Source organism: Macadamia integrifolia, chromosome 7, assembly GCF_013358625.1.
Source record: "Macadamia integrifolia cultivar HAES 741 chromosome 7, SCU_Mint_v3, whole genome shotgun sequence".
Taxonomy (NCBI): domain Eukaryota; kingdom Viridiplantae; phylum Streptophyta; class Magnoliopsida; order Proteales; family Proteaceae; genus Macadamia; species Macadamia integrifolia.
Genome location: NC_056563.1, coordinates 32,251,277 through 32,272,689, shown reverse-complemented (window position 1 = coordinate 32,272,689; position 21,413 = coordinate 32,251,277). Strand labels below are relative to the sequence as shown.

Sequence of the window (21,413 nt, the reverse complement as noted above, 5' to 3'; positions counted from 1 at the left end):
GGACTTCCCTCATTCCTTTTATCGAGCATAATGATGCGAATCGGGCTTTAATGAGTTCGAATATGCAACGTCAAGCAGGCTTTTTTATAGTTCCACAGCTCCTGCAACTCTACATTTGGAATAGTTCCTGCTGTGTGCCTATGCTGGTTCTTTCTTTTGCCAGGGAGAGCCCTTGGACGCTTGATAATATAGGCCCATGCCCTGTCAACTCCAGGGTCTGCGAGTAGGAAACACGAACGATCGAGGGTTTTGTTCCACGAAAACTACCTCCATTGTACATGAACAGTAGTACCTTTAGTTTACAACTAACAGGAGAAAATGCCTTAAAAATGTTCCACTAAAATTATCGTCCAGAAGGACCAGAATAACAAAATTAAAGAAACCTGCTATCCTTCAGAGACCAAAAAGAATAAAAGTTCAAACATGCAATAGATAGTACATATAATGCAGGAGTTACAGAGCAGTGTAACCTTCCAGATAGCAAACATAGACAAGTGGAAAATGCAGTAAGAAAAAAATGTAAGAAGATAAGCACATGTACCTGCATAGATTTTGAATTGACTGTGAAGTGAAAATCATGAAAGCAAGCACCTGATTGGGACAAACTCAAAAGCCAATTAAAGGCGGAATCAGTGTCAACATTCTTATAATACATGACGGATGATCGGATGGTTATTTAAAAAAAAAATTCACTTTCTAATGCACCAGCAGGAAATAGAACCACCAACTGAGTGCAACTTACCCCCAATGTTGTTATTCTCCGAATCCAGTAGGCCCATCAAGTAGATGTCAGTGATATAAAATAGGGAACCATAAACTCATCATTCTGATATTACTTAACAAACTAATGTTCAAAGGGGTTAAATAGAAGTATGAAATTATTTTCAACAAGAACTGAAGCTAAATGAGTATGCCATGACCATACAAGCAGAATTGACAATTTTGTTGGTAACCCGAAGGCATGTTCACTCCTACTCACTGGTTTTCCTTAAAATTCTCTGCTGATTTATTATCAATTTGAAGCTGGCAATTCAAACAGTGAGGCTTTTTTTTTTTGGTTAGCAGCCCTGATGCAAATAACCTTCTACAGGTGCCTCACATGTTTCCATATGAAATAACTCAAGCTGACAAGAAAATAAATCTACAGCTATCCTAGCTGGTTGTGTACAAAGGAGTCGGATGGAGTGGATTATATACACTGAAATATTCAGCCATGTTGGAAATACAATCTCACCAAAAATTGAGTTCTCATCCATGAAATTGAAGGAAAAATTCCCATTACCTGTTAGGTAAAGAGATAAGGCAGGTAAAAGAAAGATCATCAGTGGTAAACTAGGGTCCTATTACAGATGTTGGAGTTGGGGAATGGGATTTTGAATCGGATGTTCATTCTGGCTTATGGGCTATTGATTATGAAACTTGGGTAAATGAGGGCTGTGGGCCTGTGGAATGAAGAATAGCTTAATTTATAGTCATTTTATATCATCTAAATGAATTACCAATTTGCCCCTAACTAAGGCAGGCAATGGAGAGGGTGAGAACCCCTAACCCATTCCTTCCCCATTTTCTAAAGGGGAAGAAATCAGTACCCTTCCCTCCAAATTAGGATTAGGTAAGGCAGGTAAACTGATAACCGTTGCCAGCCCTAAAGTTCACCCCGACTGAAGAAGGGAAAAAAAAAGAAGAAGAAACAGGGAAAATGATTGATAAACCCACCCAATCATTTCAGAAAACATATATGCACAAGGAATCAGAAAAATCGAAATGCTAAAAGAGGTTAAGATATCTATTTTGAAGCATTCAACCTTTCCCTTCAATATCTTGCTAATAGACATCATAAATCCAAGGCAAACATCTTCAGCAGGGGTGCATACCTTTAGTGCTGTAGAGAATAAAAGTCTGCAACGAAAACAGACAAGAGATGTTAAATTAGAATCAACGAACAGAAAATCTAATTATTTGAAATTGAATTTTGTTTACAGCTTCTCCAAGGTAGGGTTTATCGATGAGATTGATTTGATCGAGTCTTCAAAGGTGGAGTTCAACAAGGAGGGAGGTTTCATTTTTATGAAACTGAAATGGGAAAGAAACTATTTGAACCTTCAATCTATCACAACCCAACAAGCCTTGTCACTCAATCCATGCCCAACCCAGCTCTATGTTGGTTTGCAAAATCCAATCCAAGGATTGGAGACTCTGAAGCATCCTGCCAATAAATGGATTTTTTTCCTTTTTTCTTTGGGTTGGGGAGTGGGTGTGGTGGTGGGGAGGTGTTGGAAGGCCGGGCTGTGTTTTGTCACCATTATATAGAAGGGGTTGACTACTAGATTTAACAAACAATAAAACACGACAACAAAGAAAATATTTATCAACAAAGTTTGCTGTAATTATAGATCATAGATACCACTACAAGCATGAATTAAGGTATTGGTATCTGTTATGACGGATACCGATACGATCCCGATTCAGTGATTCATATCTTGGTATCGGTCAAAACATGATCCTTTTTTTTTTTTTCCAGCTGATACGGTCTGATACATCTCGGTATTGGCAGTGACAGACACCATGAACTAAAACCCTGACTACATGGGAAAGATGTTGGTCCCATGACCTGGATGGCGATGAGGGCAATACAGGCAGCATAGTCCTGTCTATCTGATTCAAAGAATCAGTCTCACTATAATTCTCATACATGCATCTGATTCTCAGATGGCTAGTGAAAATATTTCACTTTTTTCACTGCACCATCAGGTTAATAGATGAACCAAAATAGATACACCAACACTACACATGTAAAAAGCAAAAGGGTGCAACTTACCTGAGCATGTTTCCTCTTACCACAGTCTCACTATAATTCTCATACATGCATCTGATTCTCAGATGGCTAGTGATAAAATATTTCACTTTTTTCACTGCACCATCAGGTTAATAGATGAACCAAAATAGATACAGCAACACCACACATGTAAAAAGCAAAAGGGTGCAACTTACCTGAGCATGTTTCCTCTTACCACAGCAAAAAACAATGTTGGATGAATCCTGCAGGCCCTTCAAGTAGATCCCAACCAAGTAAAATAGGGAACAATATCATTTTAACTGGGCTAAACAACACAATATGCCGATATCCCAAGGGGTTAGAAAAAATACAACATCATATTAAAAAGAACTATAACTGAATGAGTATGTCATCACCATACAAACAAAATCGCCAACTTCAAAGCTAGTAAATAGGCATCTTCACCTGTTACACATTATTGATTTTCCCTAGGAATTCTTTGCAAATCCAGCTTCAACTTGATAAGCTACTTAACAACAACTACTTAGCGTAGTTGGTGAGCTGTGGTGTGCAAAAATCCCATGCTCACCAGGAGGTCTCAAGTTCGAGCATCCTGGCTGTTACCTACTTCCTCCCCTAATTATATAAAAAAAAAAAACTTGATAAGCTACTTTCAACTCTTCATCTTAATTTGAAAATGGGGAGTGAAAAAGTGCTAAGGCGTGAAGTAAAACGATGAAGCTTCTTTTCTTGTTACCAGCTCTGTAGTGAAAAACTAACCTCCTAGAATGATTAAAATAAACCGGAGAAAATGGATAAAAACTCGCAGTATAGGCAAAAAGTTTCCAATATTGCTACCTCAAAGAACCTCACCCAAATTTTCCTTGTGTGTACAGAATTTTTGGTGGCTTACAGTATTTCTAGGCATATCTATGTCAAAATAATTTTGATAAGTATCATATTTCCATTTCAACCAATTCAAAGAAACAAGGAAATAAGTAATATAGCAAATAATTTTGAGTAAAAAATTATGTAAATTTCAGACTGTAATTGGAGTATTCCCCTTGAAAAAGAAAATTGAATTCACATCCATGGAATAAAAAAAGAAAACAAATATAAAGGAGCTAATTAAACATCTTCAAATAAAAAGCAATATAATAAATAATTCACATTGAAGCTTTTTATTTTCCTAACCTTACAAAATCTCGCTAGTAGATTTCACATTGAACAAAGACAAAAATAAAAGGGAAGATAATTGACAAACACACCCAAACATTATGGATCACACTCTGCAGACTGAAGTAGGTCAAATGAAATGCTGAAAGAGGTTAAGATATCTAAGTTTAAGCATCCAAACTTTCCCTTCCAATATCTTGCTAATAGCTACAACAAAATAAGAGCAAATGCAAATGGAACAAGAATGAAACAAAAATCTTGGACAGAAGCGCATACCTTAATGTTGTGGAAACAAAAGAGTATGCAATGAAATCAGAAGGGGTGTCAGAATAAAAATATAGAAAAACTCATTCAAACAAAAATGGGACAAAAACCTTGGACAGAAGTGGATACCTTTAATGCTGTGGAAAGAAAAGAGTATGCAATGAAAACAGACAAAGGGATGTTACAATAAACAAATAGAAGAATTCATTTTGAGAGGAAGAATATTTTTGTTACAGTTCCTCCAAGGTAGGGTTTCACCATGAGATCGATTTGACCGAGTCCTGGGCAGGTTGAGTTCAAGGAGGAAGTTTTCACTTCTATGAAACAGGATTTGGAAGAGGAATTATTTTAACCTTAAATGCCTAACCTAACTCAATGTTGGTGGGCAAAACCCAATCCAAGGTAAGAAACCACGAAGCAACCTGCTAATAAAAAGAGGAAAAGTTGGAGGGCTGCGTTGGGCTTGCTCAAGCGAATTTTATAAAACAAAGATGTCATTCATGCATCTTACTTGGTGGGAAGCTTGTTTTAATGTTAATAAACATATTTAAAACTTGACTTTGCAAAAAAAAAAAAAAAAAGACACACATAGCGGTGTTTTAGAGTTGCACCCTTGTTTGGCAGTAACCATCAAACTGTTCTGTATCACCCTTCGAAGACTGATATATAAAAAATCCAACAACAAAAAAGAGGTATTTATCTTATTTTTTGCAAAAAATAAAAAATAAAAATTGGGAGAATGTGGTTTACCCATTCAACTTGAATGTGTGTAGATCTTCAACAATGGCAGTCCTTTGACTTGAATGTAGTGTGGTCCTTGTCCTTGAGATGATGATGTCGCCAAAATTTGAAATTGGAGACTAATTTGAGCTTCTGCAGGTATAAGGAGGCCAGTGAAACCCAGAGAGATGAGGTCGAAATTTCAACCCCATCTCACGGGACTGGTGCTTGACTAGATTTTGAAGTTCTTTGATGTTTGAGTTTGATAGTTTTGGGGTCACCTACATACTAAAGAATTCAGGAGGTATGAGATTCAATAGGAAAAATTGGTGCCTCAGACCACCTGTTTTTTCCAACCTTAACCTTCTTTTGTGATTGAAATCAGAGAACATGAACTAGGGCCCTAGACCATATTCTTAAAAAGGGAATAACTGCTTACAAGCAGAATTCATGGCATCAAGCACACACCACAGTCCCCACAGAATGGTGTGTCTAAACCACTACATGGGCACCACATATGCTACTATTCTGGTTGTCATCCTGAACCAGAATAAAGACCAAAAGAGACCAATTGTTCAATCCTCAATTTGAACAATTTTTTAACTGTAAAATCCATTGTTCAAATTTCAGTCCCTACTAATCTACAAATTAAAGAATAAGCTACATGAAATTAAGGACAGTTGGGCCATATGTGAACCAGATTATGATTTACAACCTATGATATTCTAATTATCCCAGTACCTTCACTGGCAACACATTTACTTCTTTATTTCTTAGCTATCTCAGCTAAACTGGGACCAGCTTTTTTTGTTGCTTCACCTGTGATCGGTGCTACATATTTAACATTTACTTGACTAGAAACCTTCGATATAGTATTGAAACTACACATAGTAGAGTCCGACAAAATTATGTATGAACTTCCATGTTGTTCCACATAAGTAGTTCAGATTGATAAAGTTCTGAACAAACAAGTTGAAGCCAGTATGAAGACAAATAAATCTTTATTTACAGGCAGAATGTAATACAATGAACAAATAATCCTCATCATTGAAAAACAAATTGAACCTTGGGAATAGAGAATTTCTTAGAAGCACCTGGTAGCTTACTTTATACTGTGTAAACATGCCCCATTCTCAGGACCATAAATGGTGTTACCTACATGTGAACAACTCAATCTCTTCCAATACCTTTCATTATTTCATAGCATTCACAATTTATTTCCTCCTGCAGTGGTGGAAATTGCATACAAAAGGTATACATACATTCATGCTAGAAAATTCTAAACTTGCAACATTGTATTTTCACTTCATCATGAACTCAAACTCATGGTCCCTTTTGATACTATGTATTTGCTGATTAATTTGTTCCTGTTCATTCCTCTGATGCACGCAAGCAAACTCTCTCAAGATGTATGGGCCAATTTTCCCCAAGTAGCTGGGTATTCAACTCCATTGCAACCCGAAAATCCAACAAAGATACAGATGTTGACTGAGGAGGTGGTCTTGGCATGAATCTATCAGGCAAGACACCGTTCAAACCAGGTATATTTTGGCCATTTATTTGCTTCATGTATTTATGTCCAGCCCTTGATCCAGCTAAATTCATACATGGCTTGATCAACCTCTTTAGAAACGCATCCAATCCGCTATTCAATAGATTAACACAGTCCAGAGAGATGCCAATGCCTTCCATTTCCATCTTCCGCTCCAACCGGTTCCTTAAAGAACTGGTATCAGGTAGCTCAGTGCTGGTACTACAAGTCTCAGGATGAAAAGTAGATAGTAATCCATTACGGAGAGTTTTGCGTGCCCCACCCATATTCATTGGTATGCCTAGAGGAGCTCTGACTGGGCTTCTACTTTGAATGCTTGGACTGCCAGCCACCTGTTCAACTTCTTCCCCATCTTCCACAGAGACAACTTCAGCTGGAGGTCTGCCACTGAGAGAAAACAGTTCTGTAGCACTTTGTTGCCCTTGAGTCCCAGGGGTTGATTCATCAGACATGAAACTCGGGACCTTACCAAGGGGCCCAAGTGGACTTGCGCGGTCTCTAAACTTGAGGTCTCGATGATTCGAAGACTTCCCCTTGCCGGGGGATGGAGAGAATGCATCTCCAGAGGCCATGTCAACACTACTCCTTTGATAACCATTGGAACTTTTAACACTAAGAGAGCCTTCTATTCTGCTCCCTCTGGATGGGGGAGTCTTGGCAACACAAGCGTTCTTGACAATGGCGCCAATAAGCCGGTTGTGAAGATAAAGATTCTTCCTCCCAATAGTAGTAATGCAGAGCTTATCAAACTCAGATTTGCTAAGCCTGAGGTTAAGTAATCGGTTCAGGAGACTGAAGTATTTCTCTGCTTTCTCATGTCCAAGCTTCTTGATGATCTGAGCTTTCAGTTCTAAAGTGTCAATTCGGGAGGAATGCCGACAGGACGGCATTTCAATTTCTGAGTTCCAAACGATCATTAAAAAGGGGACTGCAAGAAACCCAGATATCTCCAACGGAACCCAAGTGAGAGAAAACACCCTTTCCAGTCCGATACCCAAACCCTAATTCACAGTATCTGATCCTACAAAATTGCGGCGTGGAAGGAACAGTGCTCCCGGTTTTTAGCTCGGTAACTGAATTCTGAAAAGAAAAATCAACAAAACCCTCAAAGTAACTAAGATCGCAGTGTCTCAATTAGAGAAAGCACCCTTTCCAGTCCGATACCCAAACCCTAATTCACAGTATCTGGTCCTACAAAATCGAAGCGTGGCATGAACAATGCTCCCGGTTTTTAGCTCCGTAACTGAAATCTGAAAAGAAAAATCAGCAAAACCCACAAAATAACTGAGATCAAATTACGTGTTCCAGTGAGTTCCATGGACCAACGGTATAATTTATCCCAATAAAGAGAAAATAAAATTTTCAAACAGTGAATAGTACAAAACTACAAATTCTACACTAACAAAAGAAAAATTTCTCCCATTTTTCCTGAATTCACCATATGAATTGAATAAAGAACCAAAGAAAAGGGAAAACTGGGGATAAAAATCCAAGATTGAAAATACAGTAATTTTGGTTTCACACGCAATTACGGAAACCTTTCCAAAAACAGATAAAAATTTGAAGAACCGAATAAATCAAGACGATAAAGAAATCAAAATAAAGGATGAACTGGGTAGATTAGGATCAACCTGGTTTAGCTTTTAATGGAGGGTAGCGGGTTTGTATTATTGCATCCGATCGCGAAGGAGTTCCTCCCCTGCGCTTCGATCGCTGCTCATCTTTAGCTTTCGTTATTGCCTGTTTCGCGTCTGGAAGAAAGACCGAGAGAGGGTTTATTGAGTCCTTTTCGCGTGGGTAAGGTTCCCGCCATACAAACCGAGACTACGGTCGGATTGGAACAATTTTTGTGCACTTATTCGATCCAACCGTACGGAGAGGTTTACACTGTGGGAGGAGAATATCCCAGGTTTTTTCGAAGCTTCAGAAGGCTTGGTAAAAGACACGTGTCATATTGAAGGTAAGTTTTGTTGACTTTGACCTTTTTATCTTCTTATTATTGTCTCTTGAGAGTTTGTGATGCTGACAAGTGTATACTTCCGGCCTTGCCGCCACAAAGGGAAGAAGAAGGTTGACGAAAGAGGATTTTTTGTGGACACAATTGGCCAAGATATTAACACAAGAGTGATGAGATTGTAGCATTGGCATTGCTTTAAATCAATTTCACTTCCTTTCCCTTTAGAAAAACACTTCTTTCCAATGCATTGGGCGTCCAATCAAGCATATGATGATTGGAAGGATCTAAAATTGTGTTTATGATTTAGGGTCCGTTTGATAACGTTTCAAAAAACGCGTTTCTGCCGTTTCTGTTTTCAGAAACAGCAGAAACAGAGCAAAAAGCGTTTGATAAAACTGTTTCGTTTCACTTATTTTTAAAAATAGAAATATAAATTTTTACTTATTTTTGTTCAAGAAACGACCAGGGTGAAACAAGTTCAATTTGTTTCGCCGTTTCTGGAAACGACTTGTGGCAATTCTTTCACTGGTTACCATCGACTTATAAAAATATGACTTATCAAACACCTTCAATTCCGTTTCTGTTTCTAGAAACAGAAATTTATGTTTTTGTTGTTTCTTGAAACAGAAATGGCAGAAACGTCATCAAACGGGCCCTTAGTTTCGTTGGGTGTCCAACTCATTAGAGATTACTTGCAACTAGATGGAGCCTATAGAAACAACTAATGAAACCTGGAGGGTATTCGTCTGCATCTTATGTTTGCACTTGTTGTTCATGACTCAATGAGTTGAGCAAACATGATTCATTACTCACGTGTGATGGTTACATGAATAGTTGTTGAGTTTGTCATAAAATATATGTTTGATAATATATGCAAGATAGGGTCAGGTAATGGTCCTACCCTAAACCTCCTAGTTTGGTAGAGACTTTGCCCTAAACCTCCTTGTTCTAAAAAAGGAATGTATTACACTAAAGTGTGTTTATTATACATTCTTGGAATAGATTATCAGACTAGAACACATTCTGAAGTGAGAAATGAGAGAAGAATCTCGTTTCAAAATGCATTATAAAACACATAATCTACTCCAAGAATTTTTTTTTGGGTGAATAAATAATTCATTACCAAGTGAAGAAAGAAAAATTAGAAGCCCTATAAATGGGAGGGGGAGAAATTAGAAGAGACTCATAGGGAATTACTATTCCTGATGATGGAGCTAGGGAGTTCCTAGGAGTTTACAATATGACAATTTTTAGGGAAGTGACTAAAGTGGTAGAATTCCGACAGATTTTTGCTTTGACATCAAAGAAAATGGAGCCCCAAATCTTCTCAAGCGTGCGGGAGTTGGAGGTCCATTTCCGCTGATCTCTTTCCATCTAGATCTAGTTTATTGTAGCGCAGAAGACCAATCTTCCTACAATATAACAGATAGACTTTCCTTGAAAAGTTATGTCCACCCAAATCCACTCCATTTCGAAGGGAAGAATTCTCCTGTTGTCTGGTCAGCATTTGGCAAGGATCCTTTTCCAAATGGAAGAAGAGATGGTACAAACAAAGAAGAGGTGCTCGATAGTCTCCATCTCATTGCCACATAGGATACACATAGGATCAACTTGAATGCTTCTTTGCATCTACTCCAAGAACTACAAAGCCTAAAAGGGTAAAAAAGTAAAGGTACACAATTTCTTTTTCATCAACTTTGATTACAAGAAGATCTTCCTTTTTATCTTGTGTACTCTGTACTCTTGCTCAACATTGCTATGCTCCATATACTATACATCTAAATATCAACACTAACCTTATGAGGGTAAAACAAAAGATTCTGTTTGTCCTCTCTGTTATAGTGTGTACCTATAATATGCCTTGCTGGCCAACTAGCAGAGACGGTAACCTCTCTGCAAACCTCAGTCTGTTATGTGCTTTTCAACCATGTTCTCTGGAACAGATGAGTATGAGGCATTCAAGGAGAGAATTCCAGCTTCAATATTTATGAGAACCACAATACAGCCACAGTTGCTTTGTCCACTTCCTTGTAAACCTTAAGAAGGTCAGCTTTAAATTGATCAGACGATCCACCCTACGGTAGGAAGGTATTTGTGAACTCAGACGCAAGCCCTGAATCACACAATTGCTCTATGGTTGCAGCCCACTTGGGTAGTTGGGTGGGTGTTTTGTGTTGGGGGGGGGGGTTAGTGTAAGTGAAATCACTGTTAGTGTCTCATGTTCATAGAAGCTGAAAATTAGTAATTTGGTCTTGACCCCAATAATAAAAATGCCAAATGATGTCTAGTATAAGAACTCAAACCCTGGCTGAAAGATTAGAGATACCAATTGCATCAAGGGATCCCATACTGGCAACCAAAAGGCACTAAATTATCAAGACAAGATGAACATGTTACAGGAAACTTTGCGTAGGGATGAACTTAAATACAAACACTAGCTGTATAAACTTTGTTACAAGAAAACAAACTTCATCTATGAGATCAAGTTGTTGCATTATTTAGTGTAGCATAGATACTACAGCTAGAACTTGCAGATTTAGGAACTAAGGAGATTCGGTAAACCCAGGGTTACTCGGAGGCCCTGGCTTGGGAATGTAAGGATTTAGAGGAGTGCCATGCTCAATTGGTCCGGCTTTTATGGTAGACCTTGAACTCGGAGCTGGATCGAGGGGTCGGTAATCCTCCAGGTTCACGTTTCCCACATTTCTTTTCATATTTTCAGGGTGCATATTATGGTAATTATCCTGCAAAAATGGTAGAAAGATGATTTTAAAATAAATAAATAAACAGCCAGAAGCCCAATGTAGTGATTTGCTCAAAGGAAAAACAAGAGCAAAAGGCATAGATTGGAAGGTTGGAACAGCATCTGTACCTTCAGCTTCCGGCTTGGAGTCACAATTCCTATATCCTGGTGGCTGGCAAATATCACATCTAGTTTTCAAATCAAGGAGAGTACACTTTCAGTATTCAAGCGAGTAGATGAAAGAAAACATACAAATGTGAGACACGTAATTTTATTAACTGCAAAATATTCATCAATATGACTGCTACAGCCTGCAGCCATGTTCAGGTGGCTTATTCCCATAGTAACATAAAACTGGAAAAACGTGACTCCTCTATGCATCAACACGAACCTGGTTCCAAGTCAGGTCTACGATCACTGTTGCGCCTAAGCGCTAGTTATAGCATGCGCCTAAGCACATAGAGGATGTCCAAGTTTGATTTGTATTCGTATATGGTCAAAGAGTGTTCGGATCCGAATTTGGATGATTGGGAAAATAATTATCTGATTTGAATAGTATTCCAACTAATAATAAAAAAAATAAGTAGCTAACGATCTTGAGGTTCTTGAATGTTCGACATGTTATAGAGAATGTGGAAAAGAGATAAGACAACTGAGAGACATGGATTGAGTGAAGGAATGATCATATATTTGGATAAGTTGCCAAGTTGCTGTTAGGTCTAAGGCCCATAAAGATTCAAGTGAAAGGAAACTGCCATTGTCACGCTCAAACAAGGGAAAACAAAGAGCCTAATAAAAAAGAGTCAAATCTTTATGAACTGTCTAAAGCATTTCCAGTACATGAAATCTAATTGAGCATGGCAATATTTCAGAAATTTGACGAGAATAACTCTAGCAAATAAAATCAATGTAGACAACATTATGAATCAAAGGAATATAAATCTAAAACAACTTAAAAGGCAAGAGTTTAACATTAATCCAGACTGGTATTAACCATGAACTAATACCTAATACCTGGCAAACAAAGTATCAAAATGAATCAAAGCATAGATTTCAACACTCCGCTGTGTCTAGCATGCCATCTCCTACTGAAAACACATACTGAAAAAATAGTAAAATAATCTAGAACAAATACAAGGAAGACTTGAACATCTAAAATTTTACTTGGCTGACTAGCTGTAGAAAAACTAAGACAAACACTCAATTCGAGAAAAATCTGTCTGTCTGGTGGTTACATTGGATCCAGAGGATTTGACAATTACAGGATTCACAGGAAAGGAATCGGGGATGAATAAACGAATAAACAAACCAGGCAACATGGAGTGCCATGGAGAGCCATGGAGAGTTAAGGTAATTAGTAAAAGCAATAAACCCCTCGCAAAACCATGGATCTTGGATCTTTCTTATTATAATGCATTATTTGGTACACAATAGCAATCAAAGATGTAAACCTTTGTCACTCTTTTCTTTCCCCATGAGAAGCATGCTCTACAACAGTACAGCATAATGGTGTCAATTGCAAACTGAAACCGAATCATTTAAACCAGAACCAATAAATTGTTTACTAATTGGTTAATTTTGGTTTTAAAAATTAAAACCGTATTAAAAAATTCGGTTCTGAACTGATAAATCATTGGTTTTGAATCGATTAAAACCAATTGAGAACCGGTATGCTACTGACCCAATCGCATACCAAACTGATTAAGAAAATCAGTTAGTGCTAGCAATCTATGTACACTTTCTAGTATTTTGCAGTGGATATGCCCATCATGTAAATTAATTTAATATGTTTTTATTAATTAAGTCACGATTTAAGCTTAGATGACAAGGTTCAAGCCCAGCAAAAATAGGTTCATTCCTGAATCAACAACAAAACTGAAACTGATAAAACTCTTTTAACTGGAACTGTTTATTAATTGGTTTTGACTTGGGATGCTGAAAATGAACAGTTCAGGCCTAGTTTCTACCTTTCATACCTTGGACCGAACAGGAACCGAACCAATTAACACCCTTAGTACAGCAGTAGGTTTAACAGCAGGACTGAATGAAACCAAAAGAAAGTATACTCACTCACCCCTCTCTAAACAAGACCTAGGTAGACTCAAAGCAGTTAAACACTCTCACAGATAAAGATCCCTAACTTCCCCTTGCCCATAGAAATAACAAAAGATTATTAAACCCACCACAAACCAAACCCCTGTGGGGAGAGAGAGGACTTCACTTATATAATCCACTGAATACACAAAAACAGAACATGCTTATAGTTTGTTGGTCAAAACACATTAATGCATGCTTTTAAGCATCTCCCCAAAATCTTTGCACTGAAGTTTCCAGACAGCAAAAGCCAACAATCAGGAAGATATAAGCAAAACGAACAGGAAATGATTCTGAAGGACAGTGTGACAATGCCCAAGACTATAGAAACCATCATCCATTCAGCCCTGTCAAGATTATAACAATGTATGAGTTAATTGTTCAAACTGATACAAAGTCCAGAACCAGACCAAAACTTAACTGAAGTCATGAATTTTGGATGATAAACATCGTACAGAAGCAATCTATTCATGGAGTTTGGATACTATACTGAAGTTTATTTACCCAACTGGAAATGTGTCATGCCCTAGAAAAGGGTGGTTTGCTCAATAAATGGATTACTGGTTGCTAAAAACGCTCCTCCAATGCCCTTTTTGTTACAAAGTGTCCCTTTGTAGGACAAGAGTTGTTACCACTGATTGGTTCATTTAGACATGAGCAATGTTAGGAGTGGCCAGGATCATCAGATATCTAGAGGGACCCCCTCCCCTAATGAACTTCCACCAGATCGTATCCCCCAATTTCATTGCCTTGTTTTCAGGAACTTTCTAGTCCATGAAGTTCATTCAAAGTGGGGTCCATTGATGGGTTACACTGGGGTCCCCTAGACATTTCCTAGATGTAAAATTACAGGATTTTCCAGCAGAGGATGCAAATTGTCCACTGCCTTTGTTTGGTCTGGATGGCCATGTGTCAAAGGTAAAGGTTGTGTATCTGTTTGTATTCTAGTCCTAGGTTGTATAAGTACCAAAGGCCTAGACTAGATGGGTTTCATCGTAGGGCACTAAGATAAGCCCATCTGTTGTTGGGTTTTCAGTTGATAACTGAACAAAAGGAGTATTAATACATCTTCACAGTATTGACTGTGAAAATTAAGGGTAACACTATTGCCGTTGCCATAGCATTGGTTGAAGCAAGCTAAGTGTCTTGAGTTGTAGCATTGATTGAAACATCATTGGGATAATTACCCTTGCCTTTGAATATCAGGGGTTGAAGCAAGTGTAGGACCTGAATTGTGTGCCGCAGTAGAAGACCAATAGTGAGTAGATGCTGACCCATATTTGGGCATTACTCCGTGCACGTAGGCAGCTTTCCAAAGCACGTATATCTTGTATTGTGGTCCTTGTAGATTGTTTGTGTACATGTGATCAGTAGAAGTCTTGTGGATGCTTGTAGAGTAGGTGTACACACTTCGGTAGACCTGACCACTTAGTGGTTGCAAGGTGGAGTGCATACAAAGTGAATGTTTATGTGTATGTTGATAGCCAATGCCAGAAGTGAGGATGGTGCAAGGAGCATGACTGTCAGTGTAGGTGAGAGGCCGTGGATATCAATAGTAATCTGTGTATGCATGTCAGCTTTTGGCAAGCCTTGTTTACATCAAATCTGGCAACGGTGTGATTGAGTAGTGCTATCAATGAGAGCCAATAGTGCAAAAAAGTAGGGGAACATAAAAGGGGAGTTTGGGATACAAAAATTGAAGAGAATTTTTGTAGACCCTGATTCACCCCTCTCAATTTCAATTTGGGATCACCTTTAAGCTTTTATTTGTTTGCACTTATCATGTATGATTTAACCAGGAATATCCTAAGATGGGGTTCCGTGGTGTATGGTCTTTGCTGACGATATTGTTCTAGTTGATGAGACAAAAGCTGGATTAACACCAAGTTGGAACTGTGGAGATCAACTTGGGAATCTAGAGGTTTTAAGATAAGTAGAACGAATACGGAGTATATGATGCGTAACTTTAGTCATACTACGATGAGTAACTATGTAGTGAATATTAAGGAGAGAGAGGTACAACAAAAGTGACCATTTTCAGTATCTAAGGTCAATCATGAGTAAAGAAAAGATGGATAAAGTGGAGAGGTGCATCTGGGGTATTGTGTGACTGACTTATTCCTTTAAAGCTCATTTTTTGTGTTTGTGTCCTTCCCCCTCCCCCTTTTTTTTCCTTTCCCTTCTACTCTTCCTTTCCTCGTCTTTGACAAGATTTATGTAGCCGACCCCATTAAGTTGGGATAAGCCTGAGTTATTGTTGTTGTATAGGTGTCCACTTATACTCTTACACAATCCCTTAATGGCCAAGCGATTAGGGAAAAAGCCCCAAGATTAGAATATCAAATCACACAATTTCATATCATTTTACCAGAGCAATTCTTCCTGGGCAGTTCACAAATATCTAAGCATCTCCTAAACCACATCTTTTTTTTTTTTGTAGACCTAAATCACATCTTAAGAATAGTATCTAGCACGAATGCCCTCTAGATTTCAGTCTAAGTTGAAGTTCAACAACTACAGATCAACAAAATTAAACGATCCATCGGGGAAGTAACTCCCCACATCCAAGCATCACCTAAACCACAGCTTAAGAACAACATCAAACATGAAACCCCTCTACATTTCAGACCAATGTGAAGTTCAAAAACTACAAATCGAAAAAATGGAAATATATCAACAAAGTTAAAAGAACCTTAGGGGATTCTCTTAAACAATGAAGAAGTGTCTGAGGTCGTGGAACACACCAAGCGAGATATTATCTCCAATTTGAACCTTATCCAGGATTCCCTTGACATTGAAGGCCGGGTGGATGATGAGGTGGCAAAGTCAACATCCTTTGTTAAGCAAAAGGGGGGTGACTCAGCCAAGGAAATCTCTTATACTAATCATTTGACCACGGTTTTGCCTTCCTCAAAAAATCTGGTGGAGAATATTCCTAAAAGATACAATGGTGACGTGGCAGATGGAGAGGAACGTGGCAGATTGATTGAAGATTTGACTCCCAAATATGTAACAAATGCGACTTATTTCAAGGGAGTTGAGAATCTTGTAAATTCCATTATTTCTTCAGAGGAAGAGACAGAGTTGAATCATAGTGAGAAGGTGATAGACCAAGTTGAGTTAAACCATAGTGTGGAGGTGACCCCTCAAGCTGATAATATAGAAGGTATACATTTGGATTTTTCAGAGGAAGCACCAGAGTCGAATGAGGACGGTGGCACTGCTTTCTACAGAAGAGCCATCGCATGAAAAGTGCCCCGTACTTTCTTCGCTCTCGTGATTGGGCTTCTTAACTCTTTCATAGCATTTTTTCCTAATTGTTGTAGCTTTTCTTTTTACATGAATTGTGTTACAGGGCTTGTCCGGTTTGATCTAGGGACCTCTCAACCTTTCTTTTAGTCTTCCCAAAGAAGGTTGTAGGGGTTGCCTCAATTTGTATTTTTAAATTTTTATTTTTCCTTAATACATTTAAGTTACCTATCAAAAAAAAAACCTTAGGGAAAGTAAAAAAAAACTAATATATAGACTATTAGTAAAACTTACAGAGAACAAAATGTAAAGAAAACAGAGAGAAAGGATTACCAGGGAAGGTGGAGGTGCTGCTGAGGGCAAGAAACACCAAAGTTGCTCCAGCCACCACCGAAGCTACTAAGATCCGAAGAATCTTCATAGTGTTAATATAGAAAACAAAACCAAATTATCCTTAGAAGTTGGAACCCCCAATAACTCGAAAATGGCAATTTCTACAGATAACTTTGAACTCGCACTGAGAGCTCTCGACCGCCCCTTTAAGTAACTCAGCAAATTAAGAGTCCCGGAGCCCAGAAAGAGGAGTCTCTCTCTCCCCACCAAATCCGTGGAGATAAGCAGAGACCTACGAAACCCATGTCGGGATTTTTAATATCTTCATTCATCTCTTGCTCTTGTCTCCCATTTATGTCTATCAATAATGAAGATAGAGATGAGTCGTGCTGTGTTGGGTTGCACAGCTGCAAATTGGAGGCGCGTGAAGAGAATTGAACGATGGGTGCCGTGGAAATCGAGCCTAGAGAGAGAGAGAAAAAAAAAACACTATGTGGACATCTACTGATACATAGCCGTTGGACACGTCATTCAGCCACTTCTGTTCATGGAAGGCATTTGGGCCTCGACGGTTGGCCTTCCCCTTCCTGTGAAATATATATATTTTTTTTTCTTTAAAGAAAAAGAAGTATTTTAGCTAAAATAATACGATTTGACCTTCCAAGTTCCAACTTCTAATCCGATTTGATCGAGGATATAGAAAGGGTCAAGATCCTCTCCAACGACCAACACGTATTGAACGGTTGGGCGGATCTGGTGCTCGAAGCCGTCTGAAAACTGTTGATTTTTAGATTAAGAAAATAAAATTTTGAATTTAAGGAGAGAGAACAACACAATGAACACATAAGTTAAATAGTTGATCATAATCTCTATCATAATTTTTTAGTGGGAAAATTACACCCCCTCCCCTCTAGTTTGTAGAAATTATGTGTGGGTCCAAGGGTTTGAACGATTTATGTCCCCTCCTATAGTTTAAAAGATTCTTACAATTAGGTTAAATCCGTTAGTCACTGTTAATTTAAAACTATTAGTTGGTGATTTCATCATTTTAATACCAAAAATATCCTTTTAAAAAAGTGAAGTTACTTTACTTAAAACCAAACCTTTCACACCCTCAACTTAGAACGAAATACATCTTCAACCTTCGACTGCAATAGTTGACGAAATTGCTAGAGCAGAGAACATAAGAGAACGGTGATTCAGTCGAAGTTAACTTGCAAGAGCGGAGCCATACAACTTTGGTGAGGCTCATATTCACACCGATGAACGCCTCCCCTGTATTTGATATGTTCTGTGTTTGGGGATGAATTTAGGGTTTAAAGCGTTTGCTGGTGAAGAATATGTCTTCTCTTTGCATTGAAATTTCCCTTTTCCATATTTTCTTGTTTTCCATTAGGAGCTAAGAGTGAAGCTTCTCTATCTTTATTGTAAGTGAATCCATTAGGCGGATTTAACTTCTTGAGACATAGAAGTTGTATGACTTTCTGTTTCCTTCCTTGCTACACTAAATAGGATTTTGGAAGTTGGAAGGAAATTTGCATCTACCATGTGTGAACAGAAACTTTTTTTCTTCTTTTTTAATCTCAGGAATACCTCTCCATTCTTTTAATCAGAGGACAAGAAGAAGATTTACTTTCATTGGTGATCAATAATCAAATTCTAAACAAACAGCAAACGACACAAGCCATACTCTGCATCAATGGTTTCCAAGTTCTTCTCCATCTATGATTATTGTAAAATTCGTACCTCTTTCCTTCTTAAATCATAAAATCTTTTGTGGGTTTTAATGTTTTTAATTGTTTAGTTCTTCATTGGTCAATTGGATTCATTGTTTTGTACAGGTATCCTGTGTTTTGTTGTCTGTCATTGATTTTTGGATACTAATCTATTTGAGGAATATTATGTGCTTATATTGTTTGCTTGATGATGAGTTTTGGATCATTTTCTTTCTGAGAATTTTAGGTTTCTTTCTCTGATGGAATCAATGGGTATTTGGGCAAGGTTTGGGTTTGGGTTAAGTGTAGGGTTTGGGTATGGGCTGAGAAAAGCACTAAAACAAAATCTGGGAGAAGAAATCGCTCGATAAACAGTCGCAGCAGCGGATGGCGACACTTGGGGGCTCTGTGTTGGAAGTTGGAACTTCGAAATGTGAAGTCTAACTTTACTGTTGGTTCAGGCTAGGACAGAAAAGGCAGACACAAAGAAATTTTACTCTTTCAAAAAAAAAATTAATAATAATAATAAATAAAGAGTTTTGGTTGAGTGTTCGCTTACATGGGTTCGCTGGTTTTAATTGATCGGAAAATGAGCCTCGCCGGAGTTGTATGGCTTCTTCTTCACCTGGATTTGGTTGGGGCGATTTGCATAGGCATCAACTTCACCTTCTCCAACGGTTCCTTTTTATGAGCAATCTCTACTATTAATAAAGTCTTAAAGAGTATAATGATCTTCTCAAATCAACACTATCTTTACTAAAAGGGTATTCAAGTCTTTTGATGTATGAAAGTAATAGAACACTCACACCGTCATTGTTAGGGGAGGGGCGTAAATTGCTCAAATCCTTGGATCTACACATAATTTCGACAAACTACAGGGAAGGGAGTTGTAATTTTCCTTTTTTTTTTTTTTTTTTTTTTTAAAGCTTAACTTCCAAACAATGCCAGAGAAGCCTGTTATAATTAGGGGGGGCAAGTAGGAATTCCGCCCATAAACATCCAATGATTCAGTGTTGTGGTCCGAGTTGGATTGGCCGATTCAGCATTCAATCTTGAATCTTGAAACCCTAGAGAGAGAGAGAGTGAATGGAATTTTTTAGCCCAGGCCCATCAGGCTTGTACTCGTATGGCTTCGGGACACTAACCAGGCCCGTATGTGGGTCCATAGATAAAAATGTTACTCCTAGCTAGCCTTCTAGTGATTAGTGATTAGTAATTAGTATTGTAAATCCATCCATAACCGCCTCTACTCATCTATCTAAGTAGATTATACACGGATCAGTGTTGGATCATCTGTATCGGATAGTAATACTCTTTATTCAGTTGCTATAGTATCAAGTAAATCATGATAAGGAACATGCGAAACTGATATGGATCATCCGATATGGGCAAACCAATACCAATACTTAGAACCATATATTTGTACCCTCTATAATATTCATTTTGCATTTGACTAATCAACGATGAACCATATAGTTGACTAGTCAACACACAAAGAAACTACAGAAAGTGGGAAAAAAGGGGGGGATAAGAAGAAATGACAATCGCACAGCCCTTAACTAATAGATTACTTAAACTTAGGAAAAAAATTTCTTGCACCATAGGGTCATCAATGGCTATAAATATTTATCTTTTTATAGTACAAGATTCTCCCTTGATCATGGGTGTGAGAAAACTCAGTCCAATAATTATTTAGGTAGATAATGAACCTTATTATGAGAGCTATTCTCATTGGTGATTGAGAGTAGAGCCTTGGAAACTACATTACTATTTACTATCGTTATATATCTCAAGGGCGGCCAAATATTCTTTCTACTAAGAAAAAGGTTCAGACAAATATTCTTGGAATTAAGAGAAACTCATATGTCTATCAGTGAGGATGAGGCCTCCTCCACTCTATTCCCATTTCCCATATGATGAGATGATCTATCTTGAATTCCTTTTGCTATCTACACCTAACAAAGTACCTCTAGATCTCTGTTGAGGATCTAACTAAAAATCTTAAGACATTAAGTAGAGAGAGCTCATCAAGTATATGAATCAGACTATATCGATGTAGGAGCATGCTTTGAAGAATCCATACTTGATCGGCCAAATGATGAAGAAACCGAAACATTGGTGGTGATCCAATACCGAATTTGATAATTTATTAGTACTTTAATCCTTTTTGGAATCAACTTCCATGTGCGATTATGCTAATGCTTGTACCATCAATCCTGATTGGTATCAGTGGAAACGGTATTGATTACTAATCATTGGTGGTGAATAGATTCTTCTTCTCGACCCGTGAAAGAAAGTTTTTGCCTTAATTACTTTCTCTATCATATGTTTTCCAAATATCAAATTGGGTGGGTCAAAATTTTATGAAAAAGAAGATGCCAAAGATTGCTCACATGTTACATTTCAACCCAAAAAAGATTTTGTCATATGGTAAATTAAAGCTTTTTAAAAATTTAAGATTACCCCATTAATGTGTGGATTACAAAGTGGGTGTGCACCAATATACGGAAGGACGTAAATGAAATTAGGCTATGATATGACCCATGATTAAACAATATCATCTCTATCCAATGATCAATAAAGTCATGCTTCCACATGGATTAATAAGTGGGGCCAGTTAAGGAACTCCTTCCTATGTGAGTTGTGTAGAGAATCTTTCGCTTAAAAAAAATCTAAATAAAATTTCTTATTAATGCTCTAACTTTCCGCAAGTTTGTCCTCATTTTCAATGAAAATTTTAAGTTGTGGAAGTGAAATGACAGATAAATGGTAAACAATTAATAACCATATATTAAATTCTAACATTTTGAAATGGGTTTAAAAAAAGATTAAAA

General features: G+C 37.8%; 2 protein-coding genes across 2 annotated transcripts; both read right to left on the bottom strand.

Annotated features, from left to right (window-relative positions):
* Positions 1-5,920: 5,920 nt before the first annotated feature.
* Positions 5,921-8,274, bottom strand: LOC122083511. Its single transcript, XM_042651348.1, has 2 exons — positions 8,120-8,274; positions 5,921-7,738 (listed from the first exon to the last, which is right to left on the bottom strand). Exon 2 carries the CDS (start codon positions 7,403-7,405, stop codon positions 6,308-6,310), a length of 1,098 nt encoding a protein of 365 aa, XP_042507282.1. The 5' UTR covers positions 7,406-7,738; positions 8,120-8,274; the 3' UTR covers positions 5,921-6,307.
* Positions 8,275-10,795: 2,521 nt separating this feature from the next.
* LOC122083855 lies at positions 10,796-17,421 on the bottom strand. The gene is made up of 3 exons (XM_042651766.1): positions 16,865-17,421; positions 11,318-11,376; positions 10,796-11,189 (listed from the first exon to the last, which is right to left on the bottom strand). The coding sequence occupies exons 1-3, from the start codon at positions 16,950-16,952 to the stop codon at positions 10,989-10,991; spliced, it is 348 nt and encodes a 115-aa protein (XP_042507700.1). The 5' UTR covers positions 16,953-17,421; the 3' UTR covers positions 10,796-10,988.
* Positions 17,422-21,413: the final 3,992 nt, after the last annotated feature.

Bases quoted from the DNA above. Each gene is read 5' to 3' on its own strand.
- LOC122083511 (XM_042651348.1), bottom strand. From the start codon at position 7,405: ATGATCGTTTGGAACTCAGAAATTGAAATGCCGTCCTGTCGGCATTCC.
- LOC122083855 (XM_042651766.1), bottom strand. From the start codon at position 16,952: ATGAAGATTCTTCGGATCTTAGTAGCTTCGGTGGTGGCTGGAGCAACT. The intron at 11,377-16,864 runs GTAATCCTTTCT...TTTGAAAACTAG, and splicing joins CAGCACCTCCACCTTCCCTG to ATGTGATATTTGCCAGCCAC. The intron at 11,190-11,317 runs GTACAGATGCTG...CCATTTTTGCAG, and splicing joins CTCCAAGCCGGAAGCTGAAG to GATAATTACCATAATATGCA.